The sequence below is a fragment of the Lissotriton helveticus genome, chromosome 6 (genome assembly GCF_964261635.1).
Source record: "Lissotriton helveticus chromosome 6, aLisHel1.1, whole genome shotgun sequence".
In the NCBI taxonomy this organism is placed as follows: Eukaryota; Metazoa; Chordata; class Amphibia; order Caudata; family Salamandridae; genus Lissotriton; species Lissotriton helveticus.
In genome coordinates, this window is record NC_136067.1 from 1635870419 (window position 1) to 1635891242 (window position 20824).

The 20824-nt window shown below is 47.5% G+C and overlaps 1 protein-coding gene across 1 annotated transcript in view; it reads left to right on the plus strand.

Moving 5' to 3' along the window:
• Nucleotides 1-20824, plus strand: part of ERLEC1 (endoplasmic reticulum lectin 1) — a 275135-nt gene that overhangs the window by 151707 nt on the left and 102604 nt on the right. Inside the window, exon 8 of the mRNA XM_078649476.1 lies at nt 20052-20275. Coding sequence (XP_078505602.1) covers nt 20052-20275 — 224 coding nt within the window. The remainder of the gene's footprint in view (nt 1-20051; nt 20276-20824) is intronic.

Genomic DNA, 20824 nt, shown 5'->3' on the forward strand with positions numbered 1-20824 from the left:
CTCTATCTTTCTTTCTCTCTCTTTCTCTCTCTCTCTCTCGCTTTCTCTCGCTTTCTCTTTCTCTCGCTTTCTCTTTCTCTCGCTTTCTCTTTCTCTCTTTTTCTTTCTCTCTCTTTTCTCTCTTTCTCTCGCTTTCTCTTTCTCTCTCGCTTTCTCTCTCTCGCTTTCTCTTTCTCTCCCTTTCTCTCTCTTTCTCTCTCCCTTTCTCTCTCTTTCTCTCTCCCTTTCTCTCTTTCTCTCTCTTTCTCACTCTCTCTCTATTTCTCTCTTGCTTTATCTCTTTCTCTTTCTCTCTCTCTCTTCTCTCTCTCTCTCTCTCTCTCTCTCTTTCTCTCTCTTTTTCTCTCTTTTCTCTCTTTTTCTCTTTCTTTCTCTCTCTTTCTCTGTCTTTTTCTCTTTCTCTGTCTTTTCTCTCTCTTTCACTCTCTCTCTCTCTTTCTCTCTCTCGCTTTCTCTCTCTCGCTTTCTCTTTCTCTCTCCCTTTCTCTCTCTTTCTCTCTCCCTTTCTCTCTTTCTCTCTCTTTCTCTCTCTTTCTCACTCTCTCTCTATTTCTCTTTCTCACTCTCTCTTGCTTTCTCTCTTGCTTTATCTCTTTCTCTCTTTCTCTCTCTCTTTCTCTCTCTCTTTCTCTCTCTCTTTCTCTCTCTTTCTCTCTCTTTCTCTCTTTCTCTCTCTTTCTCTCTCTCTTTCTCTCTCTCTCTCTCTCTCTCTCTCTCTCTCTCTCTCCTCTCTCTTCTCTCTTTCTCTCTCTTTCTCTCTCTTTTTCTCTCTTTTTCTCTCTTTTTCTCTTTCTTTCTCTCTCTTTCTCTGTCTTTTTCTCTTTCTCTGTCTTTTTCTCTCTCTTTCACTCTCTCTCTCTTTCGCTCTCGCTCTTTCGCTCTCGCTTTCTTTCTTTTCTCTCTCTCTCTTTCTCACTCTCTCTTTCTCACTCTCTCTTTCTCTCTCTTTCTCTCTCTCTCTCTCTCTCTTTCACTCTCTCTCTCTCTCTTTCGCTCTCGCTCTTTCGCTCTCGCTTTCTTTCTTTTCTCTCTCTCTCTTTCTCACTCTCTCTTTCTCTCTCTTTCTCTCTCGCTTTCTCTCTCTCTCTCTTTCTCTCTCTCTCTCTCTCTCTCTCCCCCCTCTAAATATATATATTCAATGAGAGACTTTTAATAAAATACATCCTAAACTTTTTACATTTTTAAAGAATTTGTTGTATAAACCGAGTCTTTCACTCAGCATTACAAGGTTTGTTTTCATACCCATGGGTGACAAGAGTGAACTTCGTTCAATGCTCCAGTATTTAAATGTGAAAGACAGGTTTTTGCAGCCCTGCAGAACCCCACCAAATACATAGTTGAAGAGGTGTCAATTCTTTTGAGTTACTCACGGTGCCTAGAAAGAGATCCTGTGATACCATGCTGACTGGAAACAAACCTATTTTGTTGTTTCTAATATCACAGACGCAAACTGCACTAAGAAAAAGATGATTTAATTAAAAGCATTTTATTTCAACAGGGTCACTGTGTTGTTCAGCACATCTAAAATAATCACACACAATATCATCATAACAGCACATGTGAATGCTGTGAACAAGAATAAACTGAATAATTAGACCATGGTTAAAATGCCCCCTGCATACCTGTTTACCCATTTTCCCCTATCCATCTAGTCAGAGGTGCCCAGATTTTAAGGATTTTCATTTGTGAGCGTATTCCCCTCCTTGCATAGATAGCTTTTTCCAAATTGTAATTTGCTAATAGACAAGAGAGCCATTGCTGAAACCCAGGAGGATTAGGTTCTAACCATGCCGATGCAATACATAGACAGAGAATCGCCATACCAATAAACACTAATTATTCCCCAAATAATCCCTGCATGTTTTGGGCTACCCTAAGCCCTAACAATGACGGAGGGAGAAAGCAATCTATTCCTAGGGCCACCTTAAAAAAAGTTGGTGATCTCTTGCTTTAATTCGGCAAGCTCTTCACAAGAGGCAGAGATGTGAATCGAGTCTGCCTGATATAGTGCACACCGGGGGCAAAGGGTTCCTCTCCCCGTCCCCCATTTGGCACTTATTTTCGGAGTATAATATAATGAGAAACATGTTTTGTAGTATTGTGCCTGTAACCGGTCGGGATTAAAATACTCTGTGCCAATTTAATTGAGTGAAAGAATAGGTGTTTCGAGGCCCCAATCCCCATTTTCTACCTTAATGCCCGATTATCCATATCATCTTCCATTAACGAGTTAAAGAGATTGTAAACTACTCCTATAGATAGATCTCTGTTCTCTCTCAATGTATAATTTATACTGTTGTTAGCAAATCCTATTGGTCCGCCACCTTTCTTATTTAGAGAATCCCTTATTTGGAGATGTATGTAAATATCCCTTCGGTCTAACTGAAACCATTCTTTAAGATTTTTAAAAGAGACCAGGCCAATAGGAGAGAAAAAAAGCTCCCAGCTTAGTCAACCAAGCCTCACCTTTTTTAGTATTGGACCTTTAACAATTTCAGGAAGAATAGGGTTATTGCAGAGTGGTGTGTAGAAATTTAGTCGACCCACTCCTATTCATCTTCGAACTGACTTCCAGATTCTGAACCCCACTTGTAGTGTTTTCAACCAAACTTTCTTGTAGTGGTTATCATTTATAAATCGCCAAACCCATCCACACTCTTCTGCCCCAATTATATGTTCCAGGGGGATGGTACTTCAATTGCTGATTTTTTGGCATCTCTTGTATCAGAACTAAGTTGTATAATAGTGTGGTGGCCCAGTAGTAGAGTCTTATGTTTGGTAAAGCCAGTCCCCCCTTCCCCTAGGTAAAGAGAGAAATGTATATGCCCTTCTTGGCTTAGCGTATGCCCAAATAAATCGAGAAAAGAGATCTTCAGTTATCTTAAGACCATCAGCTGTAAATTCCAGCGGGATTTCCCACAGAAGATATAGGAACTTGGGGAAAAATAGCATTTTAATAATGTTGCATCTGCCAATATGGAGATTGTGTAGTATCGCCAAATCCTGTTTAGCTTCAACTATTAGGGGATCAATATTATCTTTAACAATGTTGTCTATGTTTGCTGATGTATCGTTCCCTAAGTAAGTTGCATTTTTAACTGCTCTAAAATCATTAATCGTTGAGTTCTCATTGCCCACTATTTGTGTTTTACTGCGATTAAGGGTATTCCCCGAGAGTGTCCCATATCTCGCTGCTTCTTGAATTTCGCCTGTAGTATTCGGATCGGGAGTCACAATGGCAATGTCGTCTGCATACACCAGGACTTTGGTTTCCCAGCCATGCGTTAAATGGGTCTAATAACTTTATTATTTTCCAATTGTTGAAGAAAAGGGTCAATATAGATCGCAAATAACAACGGTAAGGTTGGACATCCCTGTCTGGTGCCTCTTGTTATTTTAAAAGTATCTGTGAGTGCTCCGTAAACAAATAGCTTTGCTGTAGGGTAGAAGTAAAGCATTTTAATAGCTTGCAATAGCCCCTCTCCAGTTCCCACCATTGACAGGGCCTCCCATAAAAAAGGCCGGGAGAACCTGTCAAAGGCTTTTTCTGCATCTAGCAGAATTAGTGCCATTGGGTCCCTAGAAATGCTTGTAGCATCTAAAAGTGAAATAACCCTTCTTGTGTGATCCGTCGTCCCCCGCCCTGGAATAAATCCATGCTGCCGGATGGAAATTACCTTATGAATAACAGAAGCCATGCAAGTGGCAAGAATGTTTGAGTAGATCTTACTATCGCTGTTAATTAGTGTTATAGGGCGATATGAGCCCTGCTCGCATGATGGTTTATTTTTTTTAAGAAAGATTGCTATCTTCGACTGTGACCAGGACTCTGGTGGTCTTCCACCCTGAATACTTTTATTAATAGCTGTGTCATGCAGTTCTTAAGTTGTGGCGAGAATTTTGTATAAAATTCCAGAGGTATACTATCTAAACCAGTGGCCTTGCCGCTGGGGAGGCTGTTGCTGCATAATAATATCTCGGTCATTTGCGGGAGGTCATCCAGCAATAGCTGGTCTTCCTGAGAGATGTGCTCCGTTGGAATCAAATTTACATATACCGCAACATCTCCCGGGTCCCCAGGAGAATCCTCATGATATAACTTTTGATAGAATGTATAAAAAACATTACTGATTCCATCTGGGTCTGTGACCACCCATAGCATGGGATCTTTAACTTCTTGTATTGTATTCCGAGTTGGTTTTTGTCTAGCTCTAAATGCCAGGTGATGCCCTACCAGTTCTATGCACTCGTACACTTTTCCAGCCATACTGCGAGTCTGACCGTGACATTTTTCTCAGTTAGCTTCAAAATTGCTGACTTAGCAGCTGCCACTTTTGCTTGCACTTCTTCGGGATCCCCAGAGTCTGGAGCACTGTAATCAAATCTTCTTCAGCGGGACTGCCAATTCAATTTGTATGTCATTTATCAGTGAGCGTTTTTTAAATTTTATATAGTGAAAATCTAAGGGTTCCCCCTCGTATTCCAGTTTTTAACGTGTCCCATACAACCTTAATTCCTGCACTCCCTAGATTCACCGTGAGAAACTGAGGCATGCACACCCTCATATGATTGCAGTATTCTTCCTTCATAAGCAGAGTTTGTTCAAAACTCCATCTGATGCCACCCCCCAACTTTCGTTGCTTTCCCTTCTCTACAATTAGAGGATTATGATCAGCCAATATGTGTGGGGTCTTCTCGATAGAACAGTCGCGGAGAAGGGAGTGAGATACTATTCTAAAACCTAGTCTGGCATGTTTACTGTGTGGAAAAGAAAAATAAGTAAAACTAGGATCAGAAGAATTCTGCCAATTCCAAAGATCGCAAAGCGCATGCCCTAAGCATAGTTTCCTTAGTGCCCAAAATACTTTCGGTTTCCTACAAGTGTAAGTCCAACTAGTTTCTTAGCTCAGTTTCTTGTCAGCAGGTATATTTATGTTAAAATCCCCACATAAGATTATAGGGGACGGCCAGGTAGCTAATTCTTTATTTATATGTTCGAACACTGCGGGGTCATCTAAGGTACTACCATAAATCGAGCATATCGTGAGTAAATCTCCATTGTTCTTACAACATTCTGTGATTACCCATCTCACTAGATGGTTTGCTAATGTTCGTCTAAATTGTAGGGTAGTATTAGATGTCAAGATCGGGACCCCACGTGTCCGTGAATTCTGTGTCGTTCCCCCCCCACCAATGTGTAGCTAAGTGTTTTTAGTAAGTGCAATTGAGCACTTTCAATGTGAGTTTCCTGCATACAGATAATGTCCGTCTTCAACAGCCTTAGCCCAGCTGCAGTATATTGTCTTTTTTTGGTGTCATTGAGACCACAAATATTAATTGTGACTATACGCAACTTACCCATCTGTCATAAATGTTAAACATTTCTTTTAAAAGGCAAGTACCTGTGAATTTCCTTCCCGTTGTTCCGACCCCCCTCCCCCAATTCCCCCCCACCCTCACCCTCCTCCCACCACCTGTACCTGAGGTAACCTGGCCCAGCCCGAGCCAGGATGATGTCATCTGAGAAGTCATAACCCCGCTGTCCCGCAGGTCTTCCCCCTCCCACACATCATCCAAAAAATATTGCCAATTATTGGTCTAAATCAACTTCTGTAAAGTTATTATTAGCATACCTCCATAGCTCAAGACATATAGTGTCTAGAGAAGCTTTAAGAGATTGGAATTTCTTTGACATAAAGTTTTAGTCCGTTAACCGTTAAACTTTGCTCCCATTTTGGCCAGTGTTCTCCTGGAGATATGCCTGGGCCTGAATTTCAGAAATAAAGCTGAGTGGTCCACCTAAACACACCCTTTAGCTGAGCTGGATTCTGCAGGTATACTTCTGTCCTGTCTGTTGAAAGGGAGCAAAGAGCTGTCTAAGCTTCCACCTACATTCTACAATAGCGCGGGCAAAGTCAGGTCTCGTAACAAAGCTTCTCTTCCAGGGGATCCTCATCAATAGTCATAAGCATTAGAATATTCCCGCCCATGTGCGGGACCCCGGAAACACTATATTATATGTGCCCCACATATACATATACTCATATATATATATAAATACATATATATATAACATGCAATAGCAGCCAGTAGAAAACAGAGCTGAAATATGCTGTGTAGAATTTCCACCATACATGTAATAATAAGCATTACAAACATGAGAAAAAACAACAAAAAGTTTGTTTTAGAAATTGTTTTAATGCTCAGAAAGCAGTAGAAATTCTCATAACTCACTGGAAGCATAGAAAGCTCCCAGGCTGCATTGCAAACACACAGTCTAAAAAGACTGAAAAGCTAACCTGTAGCTGCATAGCAATAAACTGACACCGTGCCTTTAAGGCACTCATGACCCCCAGTATCCCATCATGCCTCAGGGGTGACAGTTAGGTCAGTTGTTCTTTCCGGTTCCTTCAGTGAAGGACCCTGGTTACACAGCTCCACTGATTTTCCTGTTTTTTGACAGAAAATCTCTTCACTTTTGACAATTTTTTGTTCTTACTCGACATTTAACATCTAGTCAAGTAAGATACTGTCTTTTTCAGTCAATTTGGTGAGCATTTTCTCCTGAAAATGCCTTCACTCTTTGACAAATGCCCTTCTTGTGGCAACAAGAAGGCCAAGTCAGACAACCACGACGTCTGTATCCTGTGTCTGCCTGAGGAACATGATCCAGGCACCTGTCCTCATTGTGAACACCTGTCAGGAAGAACTTTAAAAGACAGGGAGAGGATTCGCATTTATGGCCTAGCTCATAGGTCATCAAGAGGAAGATCTCCGGTGAAGAAGGGCTCAAAGAAGACTCATTCAGCTTCCAGAAAGAAGTCTTCATACCCCTCACCCTCAGCGTCGGGCTCGGCGCTGAGACAAGAACCACCGGTGGATCATTCATCGTCTAAACTACCGTCGACGGCGGGCTCGCCGTCGAAGAGAAGACCAGGTACGTCGACGACGTCGAAGGATCCAGTTCCATCGTCGAAATCTCCTCCGTCTGCGTCAACCGGGCGACGTCCGACGTCGAGGAAGGGAACTCCGCCGCCGTCAACCGGGCGACGGTCGGCGTCGAGACCCAAGACACCTCCGCCGTCGTAAACCAGGCGACGACCGGCGTCGAGGGAGGTCACCCCTCCGCCGTCGTCATCCAGACGTCGACCGGCGTCGAGAAGTGTGACGCCGTCGTCGAAGAAGCGACGTTCGGTGTCGAGGACCACGACCCCTCCGCCGTTGACAGGGAAGAGTCGATCGGCGTCGAGGATGCATTCTCCGTCGATGTCTCGTCAGCTCTCGGCGTCGAGGGTGTCCAATACCCCTCCGCCGTCGTCGCACAGACATTCGACGTCGAGGCAGAAAACTCCGTCGACGGCTGATCATCACCGTTCGACGTCGAGAGAAAGACCTCCGTCGACGATTGGACATCGTCCATCGACGTCGAGGCAGGGTGCTTCGTCGACGACAGGACATCGTCGTTCGACGTCGATACTTCCGTCGACGACTGGGCATCGTCGTTCGACTTCGAGAGAGAGGACTCCGTCGACGGCCGGTACTCGCCGTTCGAGAGACCACACATCCTCACATGGACATTCTAAAGCAAGATTGTTTGATCCGCCGACTCCCCGAAAGCACTCGACCACGAGGGAAGATCGCTCGACGTCGAGATGTTCAGATGTGGTGATGGTAACGGAGTCAGCTTCCCGTCATTCCACCTCAAGGTCTTCTGGCTCCTCAACTGCATCTTCGAAGTCCAGAAGTCCGGTACGCAAATCACCTGAGCGTCGGACGGATCCTCGTGCGGATAAAGTCAGACTGTCACCTAGGTGGTACAGATCTTTGGACCATTGGAGGGATTCTGGGGCTGCAAAGCGTATGCAAGACTATGCCAGCTCGCAGCACAGGTCCCCTCTTCAGGATCTGGTGGAGGAGATGGACAAGCATAGCCCTGCCAGGCGCAAATCTCCTGAAAGAACACCTTCTAGATCTCCCAGAAGGACTCGATCTCCCAGAAAAGAACAAGAGGAGCGGGCCAGGTCTCGCTCTCCTAAACGAGTAGAACGGTCGAAACGTTCAAAAGAGAGGAGGCACAGTGTTCACCGTAGACGGCGGCGAACTCCGTCTACTTCATCTACCTCTTCTACCAGGTCTTCCAAGAGGGACTACTCCCCTACTTTGACGGACAGTCCTACGTCCCGATCCTCCCCAGTGGATGACATTGGCACGTATCTGGATGTCTTACAAAGAGGAGCTCAGAAGCTGAATATTGAAATGTCTGTCCCTCAAGTTACAACGACAGTCATTTTTGAGACTTTGCACAAGAAAGCGATCTCCCGTCCTTTACTGCCATTGGTCCCGGGAATTATGGATACTGTCAATCAGGTATTCCTGACTCCGGCGACGATAAGAGCGGTGCCAGCCCGCATTCAGAAAAAATACAAACCGGCCTCCTCGGACCCGGCATTTGTAAAATCTGATCTTCCAGCGGACTCAGTGATTGTGGCAGCGGCGAGGAAGACCCACGCAGTTGCAGGTTCTTCTTCAGTCCCACCAGACAAAGACAGCAAGACCCAAGACTCCTGGGGTCGCAAAGTTTGCACGTCTGCTGCTTCGGCTCTTAAAGTTTCTAGTGCGGCTGCGCTTCTGGGGCGATACGACAGAGCCTTGTGGGACTCTATGGAGAGGTTCAAGGCCAAGCTTCCTAAGGAAGACCAGCAGGATTTTGAGGAGACCGTGACTGAGGGATGTCTAGTGGCGAATCAGTCCATAAGCACGGCTGCGGATGGTGCTGTCCTTGCAGCACATTCCTATTCGCATGGGGTTTGTGCCAGGAGGTCGGCATGGTTGCGCCTGACAGGCCTGAAGCCGGATGCTCAGCATCGCATACTAAATCTCCCCTTTTCTGGTTCCGCTCTCTTCGGGGAGCATGCTGACGAAGAAATGACCCGAATGAAAACGGAACTCGATACAGTGAAAGCGGTGGGCTTAGAGAAAAAGAAAGAGTTCAAGCGCCGCTTCAAGACCAACAGGGGGAGAGGGGCTCAACAGAGGGTTCAAACCCCTCAGTGGTCCCAAAATAAGAACCAAGGCAAACCCCAGTTTCGAGGCAAACCTGCCAGAGGTAGAGGAGGCCATCAACAATCCTCTAACACCACAAGAGGAGGAAAGGCCTGAACAGTGGCTTCCTCTGACGCCGTTACCCACTCCAGTGGGAGGAAGTGCTTCACAACACCTGGCAGAGTGGGTCAGCATCACAAGGGATCAGTGGGTGCTGAATATACTGCGCAATGGATACAGGATACGTTTCCGTGCACCGCCAAAGAGCATTCCTCCAAAGAGCGCTTACCCTCATCAACTAAGCTTGCTCCGAAGAGAGGTAAAAGTCCTACTACGCTCAAAGAGGAAAGGGAGTTTACTCCAGGTACTTTCTTGTCCCCAAAAAAGATCAGGAGGACAAGTTCAGACCAATACTCGATCTACGACTTCTAAACAAGGTCATCGTCAGAGAAAAGTTTCGCATGTTGGCACTTCACCAAATATGCCCACATCTTCAAGTCGGAGATTGGATGTGTTCGGTGGACCTACAAGATGCGTACTTTCACATCCCTATTGCTCTACAACATCGCAAGTACTTAAGGTTTGTCGTAGGGAACAAACACTATCAGTACACAGGGCTACCCTTCGGTCTCAAGTCCGCACCACGAGTCTTCACCAAATGCATGGCAATGGTGGCGGCTTTTCTTCACAAGAAGGGGCTCTTCATCTACCCGTACCTGGACGACTGGCTCCTGAAAGGTCCATCTCCAGTGCAGGTAAAACACGATCTACATCTGTGTCTACTCCAGTTACACAGGCTCGGCCTTCATGTGAACCTGGAGAAGTCAGTCCAGCGGCCTACTCAATCAATCCACTACCTAGGCTCCGTTCTGGACACAAACGTGGGAAAAGCGTTTCCTTCGGAGGAGAGACTTTTTTCCATGAGTCAGAAATGTGGAATTCTGCTACAATCTCGGCTTCCAACAGCCCGACAAGTTGCATCTCTGCTGGGTTCCATGGCATCCTGCATCTTTCTCATCCCGAACGCCAGGCTGAGAATGTGTCCTCTACAGCAGGCACTGGAGGATCAATGGGACCAGGCAACAGGTCGTTGTGAGGATGGCATCAGGCTCTCCAATGTGACGAAAGACTCCATCAAATGGTGGACAAAAAGAAAGAATTTGTTGGTGGGGGTTCGTTTTCACCAGCCTCTTCCGACCCAATCGATAGTGACAGATGCCTCTCTACAAGGTTGGGGAGCGCACATGGGTCCGCTTCAAATTCAAGGCCAGTGGTCTGCGCAGGAGCAGACGTATCACATCAATATGCTGGAGCTCAGAGCGGTATTCCTGGCTCTCAAAGCTTTTTTCCCAGCGATAGAGACCAGCTCAATCCTAGTTCAGACGGACAATACAACCACCATGTTCTATCTGAACAAGCAAGGAGGCACAAGGTCTCGCCCTCTGTCTCGAGAGGCTCAGGCAATTTGGTTCTGGCTCCTCTCTCGGGGACTCACGGTAGTGGCTGTGCACCTTCCAGGCGAGTTGAACGGAAAAGCAGACGCACTCAGCAGACACTTCGAAGATCAGCCAGACTGGGTGCTACACGACGACGTCGTGGAAGAGCTTTTTCGCTGCTGGGGTCGTCCATCAATAGATTTGTTTGCAGACGACGAAAACTCCAAATGCCACGCCTTCGCGTCCAGGTTCCACCGGCCAGGGACTCAGGGGAATGCTCTACTGATGGACTGGTCAGGGACATTCGCTTACGCGTTTCCTCCCTTGGCTCTGATTCCGAGGGTAGTCTCCAAGCTCTGCAAGTCGAGCATGGACATGATACTGATAGCTCCGGATTGGCCACGGCAGTGGTGGTACCCGGATCTTCTACATCTGTCTGTGTGTCCACACAGACGACTTCCTTGCAGGCCGGACCTGTTGAGCAAGATGAACGGGAGGATAATGCACCCCAACCTCCCTTCACTGAACCTAACAGCATGGCTCCTGAGGTCCTGCAATACGGACATTTAAACTTGCCTCCTGAGTGCATGAACATTTTGAAGGAGGCTAAGAGACCTTCCACGAGAGCGTCTTATGCGTTCAAGTGGAAGAGGTTTTTCTTATGGTGTAGAGATCATCACCTTGATCCTACTACAGGACAGGAGGATGTCATTCTGCCGTACCTCCTTTCCCTAGCGACTGCTGGTTTAAAGTACGCTTCTATTAGGGTGCATTTGTCAGCCATAGTAGCATACAGAAAGTCACCTAAGCAGGTTTCCTTTTTCCAAGTTCCAGTGGTTAAGGACTTCCTCCAGGGGTTGAAGAAAGTGTATCCCCCTGTGCGAAATCCTTCTCCTCCATGGGAATTAAACCTGGTGCTATCCAGGTTAATGTCACCACCTTTTGAGCCCATCCACAAGGCCTCTTTACAACATCTCTCTTGGAAGGCGGCCTTTTTGGTGGCTAGCACCTCTGCTCGCAGAGTCAGCGAGATTCAAGCTCTCTGCGCGAAAGAACCATACACTGTTTTTCATCATAACAGGGTAGTACTAAGGGCTCATCCGACTTTCCTGCCTAAAGTCATTTCTGATTTTCATATAAATCAGACTATTTCCCTCCCTTCGTTTTTTCCAGATCCTACGACCCCAGCCGAGCGGTCACTTCACTCTTTAGATCTTAAAAGAGTGCTCAAGTTTTATTTGGAAAGGACCAAAGGGATTAGGAAAACGGATCAACTGTTTGTGAACTATGGTTCAATGCGAACAGGTTTTCCGGCGGCCAAGAGGTCCATCGCAAGATGGATTGTCTCTTGCATTAAGTTGGCTTATCAGCTGGCAGGCAAGCCTTTGTTGCAGTCACCCAAAGCGCATTCCACCAGAGGGAAGGCCGCTACAGTAGCTTTTTTGCACGACATTCCAATGTCGGAGATATGCAAGGCTGCGACTTGGAAATCAGTTCATACATTTACGAGACATTACTGTCTCGATTCTGATTCCAGGGCCGATACTCAAGTAGGACAAGCCTCTTTGAGGAATCTATTTGGGTAGCCTACGGCCTGTACAAGCCTAGTATTTACTAAGCTTAAGATGGTTTATTACTGTATTGTTACTCCTTTGCCCGCAGGGAGATGAGGTGAGGCTCGCTATTCTATTCTAATGCTTATGACTATTGATGAGGATCCCCTGGAAGAGAAGGATTAGTTACTTACCTGTAATCCTAGTTCTCTTCCAGGGGTATCCTCATCAAAGTCATAAGCAACCCTCCCGCCTCCCAGGGCAAAGGACATTCTTTTAATAAGGAGATATTGTTAACCTATTTGTTATTGGGTTTATTTTCAGTCTCTGAAAAGAACAACTGACCTAACTGTCACCCCTGAGGCATGATGGGATACTGGGGGTCATGAGTGCCTTAAAGGCACGGTGTCAGTTTATTGCTATGCAGCTACAGGTTAGCTTTTCAGTCTTTTTAGACTGTGTGTTTGCAATGCAGCCTGGGAGCTTTCTATGCTTCCAGTGAGTTATGAGAATTTCTACTGCTTTCTGAGCATTAAAACAATTTCTAAAACAAACTTTTTGTTGTTTTTTCTCATGTTTGTAATGCTTATTATTACATGTATGGTGGAAATTCTACACAGCATATTTCAGCTCTGTTTTCTACTGGCTGCTATTGCATGTTATATATATATATATATATGTATTTATATATATATGAGTATATGTATATGTGGGGCACATATAATATAGTGTTTCCGGGGTCCCGCACATGGGCGGGAATATTCTAATGCTTATGACTTTGATGAGGATACCCCTGGAAGAGAACTAGGATTACAGGTAAGTAACTAATCCTTACTCCTTTAAATTATTTTTTGGCAGTTGGTCTAGCCAAGTTAGAGAGAGACTGGCGGAGCAATTTTTTTTTGAAGTACAGTTACATTGTGCGTGGGCGCTCAGGATGTTTCGATGGTGTTAACAGGAATCTGTGGGCTCGCTGAATCTCTTCGTCCCAGTCCCAGGTATGCAGTTCCGGGAAGGCACCCTTGAGCAACAAGATCATTTATTTCCTGGGGTCGTTCCCTTCGGCTCCTTCCGGATTACCCAGAACGCAAAGGTTATTGCGGCCTTGTCTGTTCTCATATTACTCCATTTTCCACATTAGATCCTTTATAATCTCCTCATGTTAATCGCCTTGTGCCTTCAGTGTGACTAGATCCTTCTCCAGATTTTCAGTCTGAACTTCCTCAGTGGCCATTCTGTCCGAGATTTCAGCACAAGTTCTTCCCACCTTCCTGACAGTCCCTTGTAGTTTTTTTGCTGCCAGGCGTGCTCTCCGGTTGTCAATCTTTACCTCCTCCTGGAAGCTCTTGATTGATTGTAGCACCACTTCTAATGCAAGATCGTCTTGGTCCCCAAGCCTCCATCCTCAACATTTCCCTTTATTGTGCAGTTTCCCCGTGAGCAAACTGTTTGATCTGACATAGTAGCGAGTTGTGATGCCGAATAGTCCCATCTAAAGTCCCCAGCGCTTCCGCACTCGGGGGTCTCACATCTTTCTCCGGCTTCCTTTCTTTATTTGGAGCTTTTTCTTGCCATAAGAGTTTGAGGGCGGGTATGAATCTGAGCTGCTGTTCCACTTGCATCCTTCCTCCTCACTGGAGGCAGTTATGCTCAGGTCAGATATTTCAGATTTGTCGCTTAGGGAGTATAATTTTTCCTGGGTTTCCGGTGTCCCGGGCCAGGGCCGTGGGGTGTTTCCTGCATCACTTCCAAGGTCCTTGCTGGCAAGGAGCATTTGATATCAGTTTTTACTACATTTTGTTTGTGCTTCTGCTGACCATCTTGGAGGCCAGGGATAGAGTCTCTAATAGTAGTCTCTTCATTGCTGAGTGTCAGGTTAGGGGTAGGGTGTAGTTGGAGGTTAGGCCCTGGTGTCGCCTCTGGATTTGCTGTGGAGGCGGCGGCGGCAGCAGCGTTAACAGTGGCAGCAGCATGTTGTTCAATCTGCTCCCCTTCCTCCTTCCTTTTTTTCCCCTTTTTCCTCCAGAGCACTGTGCGTGCTTCCCTCACTTGGGCCAAAGATATTCGTAAATAAAGGCTGAGAATTGCCTAAATCCCTGGTAGTCTTTAGCTGCAACTGAGTTTTCCTGGTTAAATCAGGCTTCTCAGTATTGTCACATTTCTCATTCTCCCCCCCCCTTGCCTTTGCTCCCTCGTGCATCGGTCCACTTTCCCAGATATTCCGTAGTCATTGTGGCAGGCTGGGTGGCATCAGTCGTTGCGAGAAGAGAAGACTGCGTATTTTTAGCTTCAACTGTCTTCCCACCCCATCCTGCCATCCTTACTTGATTGATATGAAGTCTCACTTTGCAACAATGTTTCCTCCCCCTCGGCACCCAGAGAGCATGAATCGCAGCTCCTCGTCAAACACGCTGTTAGAAGGAAAACTTATTTTGATCCTCCGGAGTCAGCAGGGCTCCGGGGATAGCTGAGAGTATACTCGTCAGCAGCTCAGAGGGAGAATTCCGCCACAGCGCAGGAGACATCAGTGATGTCTGATCTAGCCCCATGGATGCTGGAGCCTGCGGCAGAACAGGCTGTCTACGCTTCTTGCCTGTTCCCGATTCCTCGTATCGGCTCTGCAGAGTGAACACAACTTGAAGGTATTTCATCACGGTCTACTGAAATACTTTTGATACACTTTAAGAGGGCATTCTATTTTTTTTTTGTTAAATCTGCGGGTCTGACCGGCGAACCATCGCAAACGATATGCTACTCAGACCCCATCTTGCCTCCAGTTCTGCAGTTTCTTAAGGAGTTTCTGGGTGATGCCGGCGTAGAGTTTGTTGCCGTAGTCGATTCTGCTGCTGACTAGTGCGTGGGGGACAGTCTTTCTGGACTTTGTGGGGATCCATTTGAAGATCTTTTGGAGCAGGCTTAGCGTGTGGAAACATGATGATGAGACTGCTTTGATCTGGCGGCTCATGGTGAGCGAGGAGTCTAGGATGATGCCGAGGTTCCTCTCGTGGGTAGGTGTGGGAGCGGTTTTAAGTGCTGTGAAGCACCAGCAGTCATCCCAGGCAGATGGTTGGAGCCCATTATGAGGACTTCAGTCTTCTGTGAGTTGAGCTTGGGGCAGATGCTCATCTAGGTGGCGACAGCCTTCATCCCGCCATGAAAGTTGTTCTTGCCAACTGTTGGTTTGTTGATGAGGGAGAAAATCAGCTGGGTGTCGTCGGCTTAGGAGACTGTGTTGAGTATGTGGTTCCTGCCGATGGCTGCGAGCGGGCCAGTGTAGATGATCCTCACACTCTCATGAGGTTGTAAATGTTAAAATGTTATTTCTATTTAAACCACTTGTGTTATGGAAGAAGAGTCATATGTTGTAAATGAGCACCAGGTTGAGCATTGACGATTAATTAAAGCTATTGTGAACAGGTTAGTTGCTTAATAAATTGTGTGAGACCTTGACCTCAGGGCCAAGGCCAGCACTCTCCCCAGCAGCTCCGCCACTCCACTGCCAGGTCTGAGTTCATCCCTGTGCAGGGTTCGATCCAGCTGCCTCTGCCTCCCGGTATCCCCCAGTGCTCCCCATCTGTTGGTAACTACTTGCTTCTGTGTCTGAAATACTGTATTATGTGTATTGCTGCCCTCTTCTGATTCTGATTACTGTATTTTTGCTGTGTCGTGTTGTCCCCTCCTTCTGCAGCCTTGTACCCTCATTGTGTGTATTTTTCTGCCCGTTTCCCACTGCTCCCCGTCCCCTGACCCAGACGCTCCATCCTCCCTCCCCGCTCCGCCCCCCCTCCCCTTCTTATGGCGACCTCTGCGGGGGAGCGCGCGTGAGACTTTGACCTCAGGGTCAAGGCCAGCACTCTCCTCAGCAGCTCTGCCACTCCTCCACCAGGTCTGAGCCCATCCCCGTGTAGTGTTCGATCCTGCCATCCGCCCGGCTGCCTCTGCCTCCCGGTATCCCCCACTGCTCCCCTTCTGTTGGTAACTGCTTGCTACTGTGTCTGAAATACTGTATTCTGTGTATTGCTGCGCTCTTCTAATTCCGATCACTGTATTTTTGCTGCGTCGTGTTCTCCCCTCCTTCTGCTGCCTTGTACCCTCATTGTGTGTATTTTTCTGCCAGTTTCCTGCCGCTGCTGCCCCCCTCCCCTTCTTATAGCAACCGCTGTGCGGTTGCGCCGCTGGTGCGCCTAAGGAAAGCACGTCTGCACACGCCCACGTCTGGACCGGACCCAGCTCCAGACCCCCTAGTCCCCGCAAACACCGCACCGACCGCCGCCACTACACCACCAGCACCCTCCACGCACTCAACACCGGACGACCGCACACCTGCTTGCTGGCCGCCCCGAAGCACACCAAAGGACCCTTCTCCTATCAGAGCTGCAGCTTCACCAGCCTCCGAGCCGCAAAACCGCCCACCGCAAAAGAACGCAACCACCTCAGATGCATATTACTGAACATCCGCTCCGCACGCAAACACACCATCGAACTCTGGGACCTGCTCAACAACACCTCCCCGGACATCGCCTTCCTGACCGAGACATGGATGAACGCCTCCTCTCCACCCCACATCGTCATAGCCATCCCTGACGGCTACAAAATCACCCGCAGGGACCGCACAACGGAGTAGGAGTGGAATCGCCATCGTCCACAAGAACACCCTCTGGGTCTCAACCAGCACAGACGACACCCTCAACAGGGCTCGACAAATCCGAAAAATGGTACTAGTCCTGCAGGTCTAGTACCATGGAAAATCCCCTCGACCTGACTCCAACCCACTTGACCTCCGTCTCTGAAAACGGAGCAAAAGTGACAAGATAACAAGATTTAAAGGCATGTTTTGTTGCTCATTTCCTTTGTGAGCAATAAAAATGCCTTTAAATCGTGTTATCTTGTCACTTTTGCTCTGTTTTTAAAGACGGAAGACAAAAGTTATTTTGATTTCCTACTCGCCAGAAAGGGCGAGTAGGACCTAAAAATAGCTCGTCCTCATCTATTCTCCCTCGCAAATGCGAGTGGATTTGTCGAGCCCTGCTCAACACCGCCGTACACCTGCACTTCCAGATCCACACTGACCCCAACACCACCCTCAGAGGAACTCTTGTCTACAGACACCACGGCCTCAGTTCAGCGACTCCATCGCCGACTTTGTCAGCACGCACGCCCTTGTCTCCACAGACTACATCCTCCTCGGAGACCTGAACTTCCACCTCGAGAACAACAACGACACCAACTCCACCACCCTGATAGACAATCTCGCCAACATCAGACTCAGACAGCTCTTCACAACGCCCACCCACTCCGCCGGCCGCACGCTTCACCCCATCTTCTCCGCTAGCTCCCATGTCCTCTTCAACCACACCACTGAACTCCACTGGACCGACCATCAATGCATCCACTTCACCTTCCGGAAACCCACCACGCACCACCGCACTCAACAGATCCCCTGCCGCAGCTGGAGCAAAGTCACTTAAGTCAAGCTAAACACCACCCTTGCCCGAAGCCCACCCGCCGACCCCACCGACTGCAACACTGCCGCCCTCAACCTCAGGCGATGGATCGATGACTGTGCCAACACTCTCGCCCGATCAAGAAACCCTCCAACAGACGCACTAACGAGAAAGCCAGCTCGTTCACCTCGGACCTCCAGTCCTCCAAGCAAACCTGCCGAAAACTAGAGAAGAAATGGCACCGCAAACAGACACCGGACAGCTACGCAGCCCACAAGAATGCCATCTGCAGACACCATCACCTCATCAGATCCGCCAAAAGGGCCTTCTTCAAGAACCGCCTTGACGACAACGAGCACAACAGCAAAGAGCTCTTCAACATCATGAAGGGAATCTCCAATCCCAGCTCCAGCTCCAACACCAGCGACATCCCACCATCGCAAGACCTGTGCGACTACCTTGTATCCTTCTTCCATAGCAAGATCGCAGACATCCACGACCGCTTCAACAAACCCCACGGCCACCACCCTCATTGATCCCCTGCTCACCTGGACCAACATAAACGACGACTACACCATCAAAATCATGAACAGCATCCACTCCGGCTCTTGGTCAAACCCTTGCCCACACCACATCTAGCGCCACCATCGCACCCCATCTCCGCAAGGCCATCAGCATCTCCTTCGGGACCACGATCTTCCCAGAAAGCTGGAAGCACGCCGAGATCAACGCCTTACTCAAGAAACCCAAGGCAGATCCGAAAGACCTCAAGAACTTCCGGCTCATCTCCCTGCTCCCTTTCCCGGCGAAGGTCATCGAGAAGACCGTGAATGTACAAGTAACTTGCTACCTCGAGGAGAACAACATCCTGGACCCATCCCAGTTCCCGTTCCGCAGCAACCACAGTACTGAAACTGCCCTCATCGCTGCCACCGATGACATCAGGGCCCTGCTGGACAACGGCGAAACCGCGGCCCTCATTCTCCTGGACTTATCTGCCACCGCACCCTACGCACACACCTCCGCAACGTAGGGATCCGAGACAAGGCTCTGGAATGGACCACCTCCTTCCTCTCCTGCAGAACTCCGTGCGTCCGCCACCCCCCTTTCCGGTCCTCAGCCTCCGAGATCTGCCTCGTACCCCAAGGATCATCCCTCAGCCCGACATTGTTCAACATCTACATGGCACAGCTCGCCCACGTCGCCAGACTGCACGACCTCAACATCATCTCTTAGGCCGACGACGCTCAACTGATCCTCTCCCTCACCATGGACCCCCTCACCACCAAAACCAATCTCCATTAAGGAATGAAGGCTGTCGCCGAGTGGATGAAGAAACGCCGTCTGAATCTGAACTCTGACAAGAAGGAGGTCCTCATCCTCTGCTCCAACCCCTCAGCCTGGGATGACTCCTGGTGGCCGACCGCACTGGGAGCAGCACCGACACTCACAGACCATGCACGCGACCTGGGATTCATCCTCGACTCATCACTCTCCATGACCAAGCAAGTCAACGCCTAGTCATTCTCCTGCTTCAACGCCCTCCGCATGCTCCGCAAGATCTACTGGTGGATTCCCATCGGAACAAGAACTGTCACCCAGGCCCTCGTCAGCAGCAGGCTGGACTATGAAAACGCCCTCTACGCAGGAGCCTCGGCCAAACTTCTGAAACGACTTCAACGCATACAGAACACTTCTGCATGCCTGATCATAGACATCCTTCACCACAGCCACATCACACCACACCCGAGAGACCTGCACTGGCTTCACGTCAACAAGAGAATCACCTTCAAGCTCCTCACCCACGCTCACAAGGCACTCCACAACACCGGACCGGCATACCTCAACAGACGACTCCCCTTCTACACCCCGAACCAGCTCCGCTCCCCTGACCTCGCTACCGTAGAGCGACCACCACCGGCGGCAGATCGTTCTCCTATCTCGCCGCCAAGACCTGGAACACCCTCCCAATCCTCCTACATCAGACAGACCTACTAACCTTCAGGAGGCTACTCAAGACCTGGCTATTCGAGCAGTAGCAGCACTCCCCTCCCTCCCCCCAGTGCCTTGAGACCCTCACGGGCGAGTAGTGCGCTTTACAAATGTTCTGATTAATTGATTGATTTATACCATTACCTTCCACATCAATCAAATTGCGTTCCTTGGCGGACAAGTGCTTAGACAATTTTGTGCAGATTTGTCAAACAGTGCCAAAATTGTTAACGAAAAATAAATTACTGTGTGAAGTGCAACTCTGTCACCGCAGAGCCTCTCGTGCTAGTGTTCATGGCTTTTTGATTTATATTTTTATTGCAGTTTTGTATAGCGCTATATACCACCAGTATTCCATCAAGGCTTTCATTAGGTATAGAGCATAGTAGAATACAAGTAAACATAGCCCTAGGTTTTGCAGAAAGATTTCTTTCTGGTCTCTTTGCAGCATTAAGAATGTTATAAAACAGTTGTTTGGAATCTGGTAGCCCCACGATGCAAGAGAGCTGTTTAAGCTACTTGTTTTTAAATTTAACTTTCACTAGTGTAGAAAAGTAACACTGTCTTGTATTTCTTTGTTTTAGATTCCTACTAAAAACATAGAAGGGCAAATGATGCCATACTTCCCTTTGGAAATGGGAAATGGAACTCCCTGTAGCCTGAAGCAGAATCAGCCCAGATTGACTGTGGTGATGTACATCTGCCATCCAGAGGCCAAACACGAGATCCATTCAGTAGACGAAGTCACTACCTGTGAATATGAAGTTGTCATATTGACACCAATTTTATGTAGCCATCCTAAATACAGGTAATATGGCAAAACTGCAGCAATTCCGAGTGCAACTACCTCTCTCTGATCATTCTTTTGCATCTGCTTAACTTATTATCTCCAAAATCTGTGGTTGACCCATCTACCCCAGGAATTTCCATAATCTAATTCTGTTCATTGCAGTTCTTTTGTCTGTATTGTAGAAAGTATCTTAGTGTGTTCTATGTATTTTTGAACTAGCATGGTAGATATGACACTTCTACTAGTGTATCTCTAAAAGTTGAGCAAGGCTCTTATCAATCCTTACTTTTGTTTTCTATTACCAATACAAGTCCATTTGAATATTTGTCCCCATTTGCAGAATATCATTCAACTGTCCTTCTCTGTCCAGCATGTGAAAGTTTTTTGGTCATTACTGCACTTAATATCAACGTTCACTAGTCAGTTAAAAAGCAGTACTATTGTTCAACATGTGTTGACAAGTCACAATTTTAACATTTTGATCCATTGCATTGTGTGTTTACTATAGTTTTCGCTGGTTCTCATCTCTTTGTGAAAGTGAATTGTTTTCAGCTTTTATCTACTGTC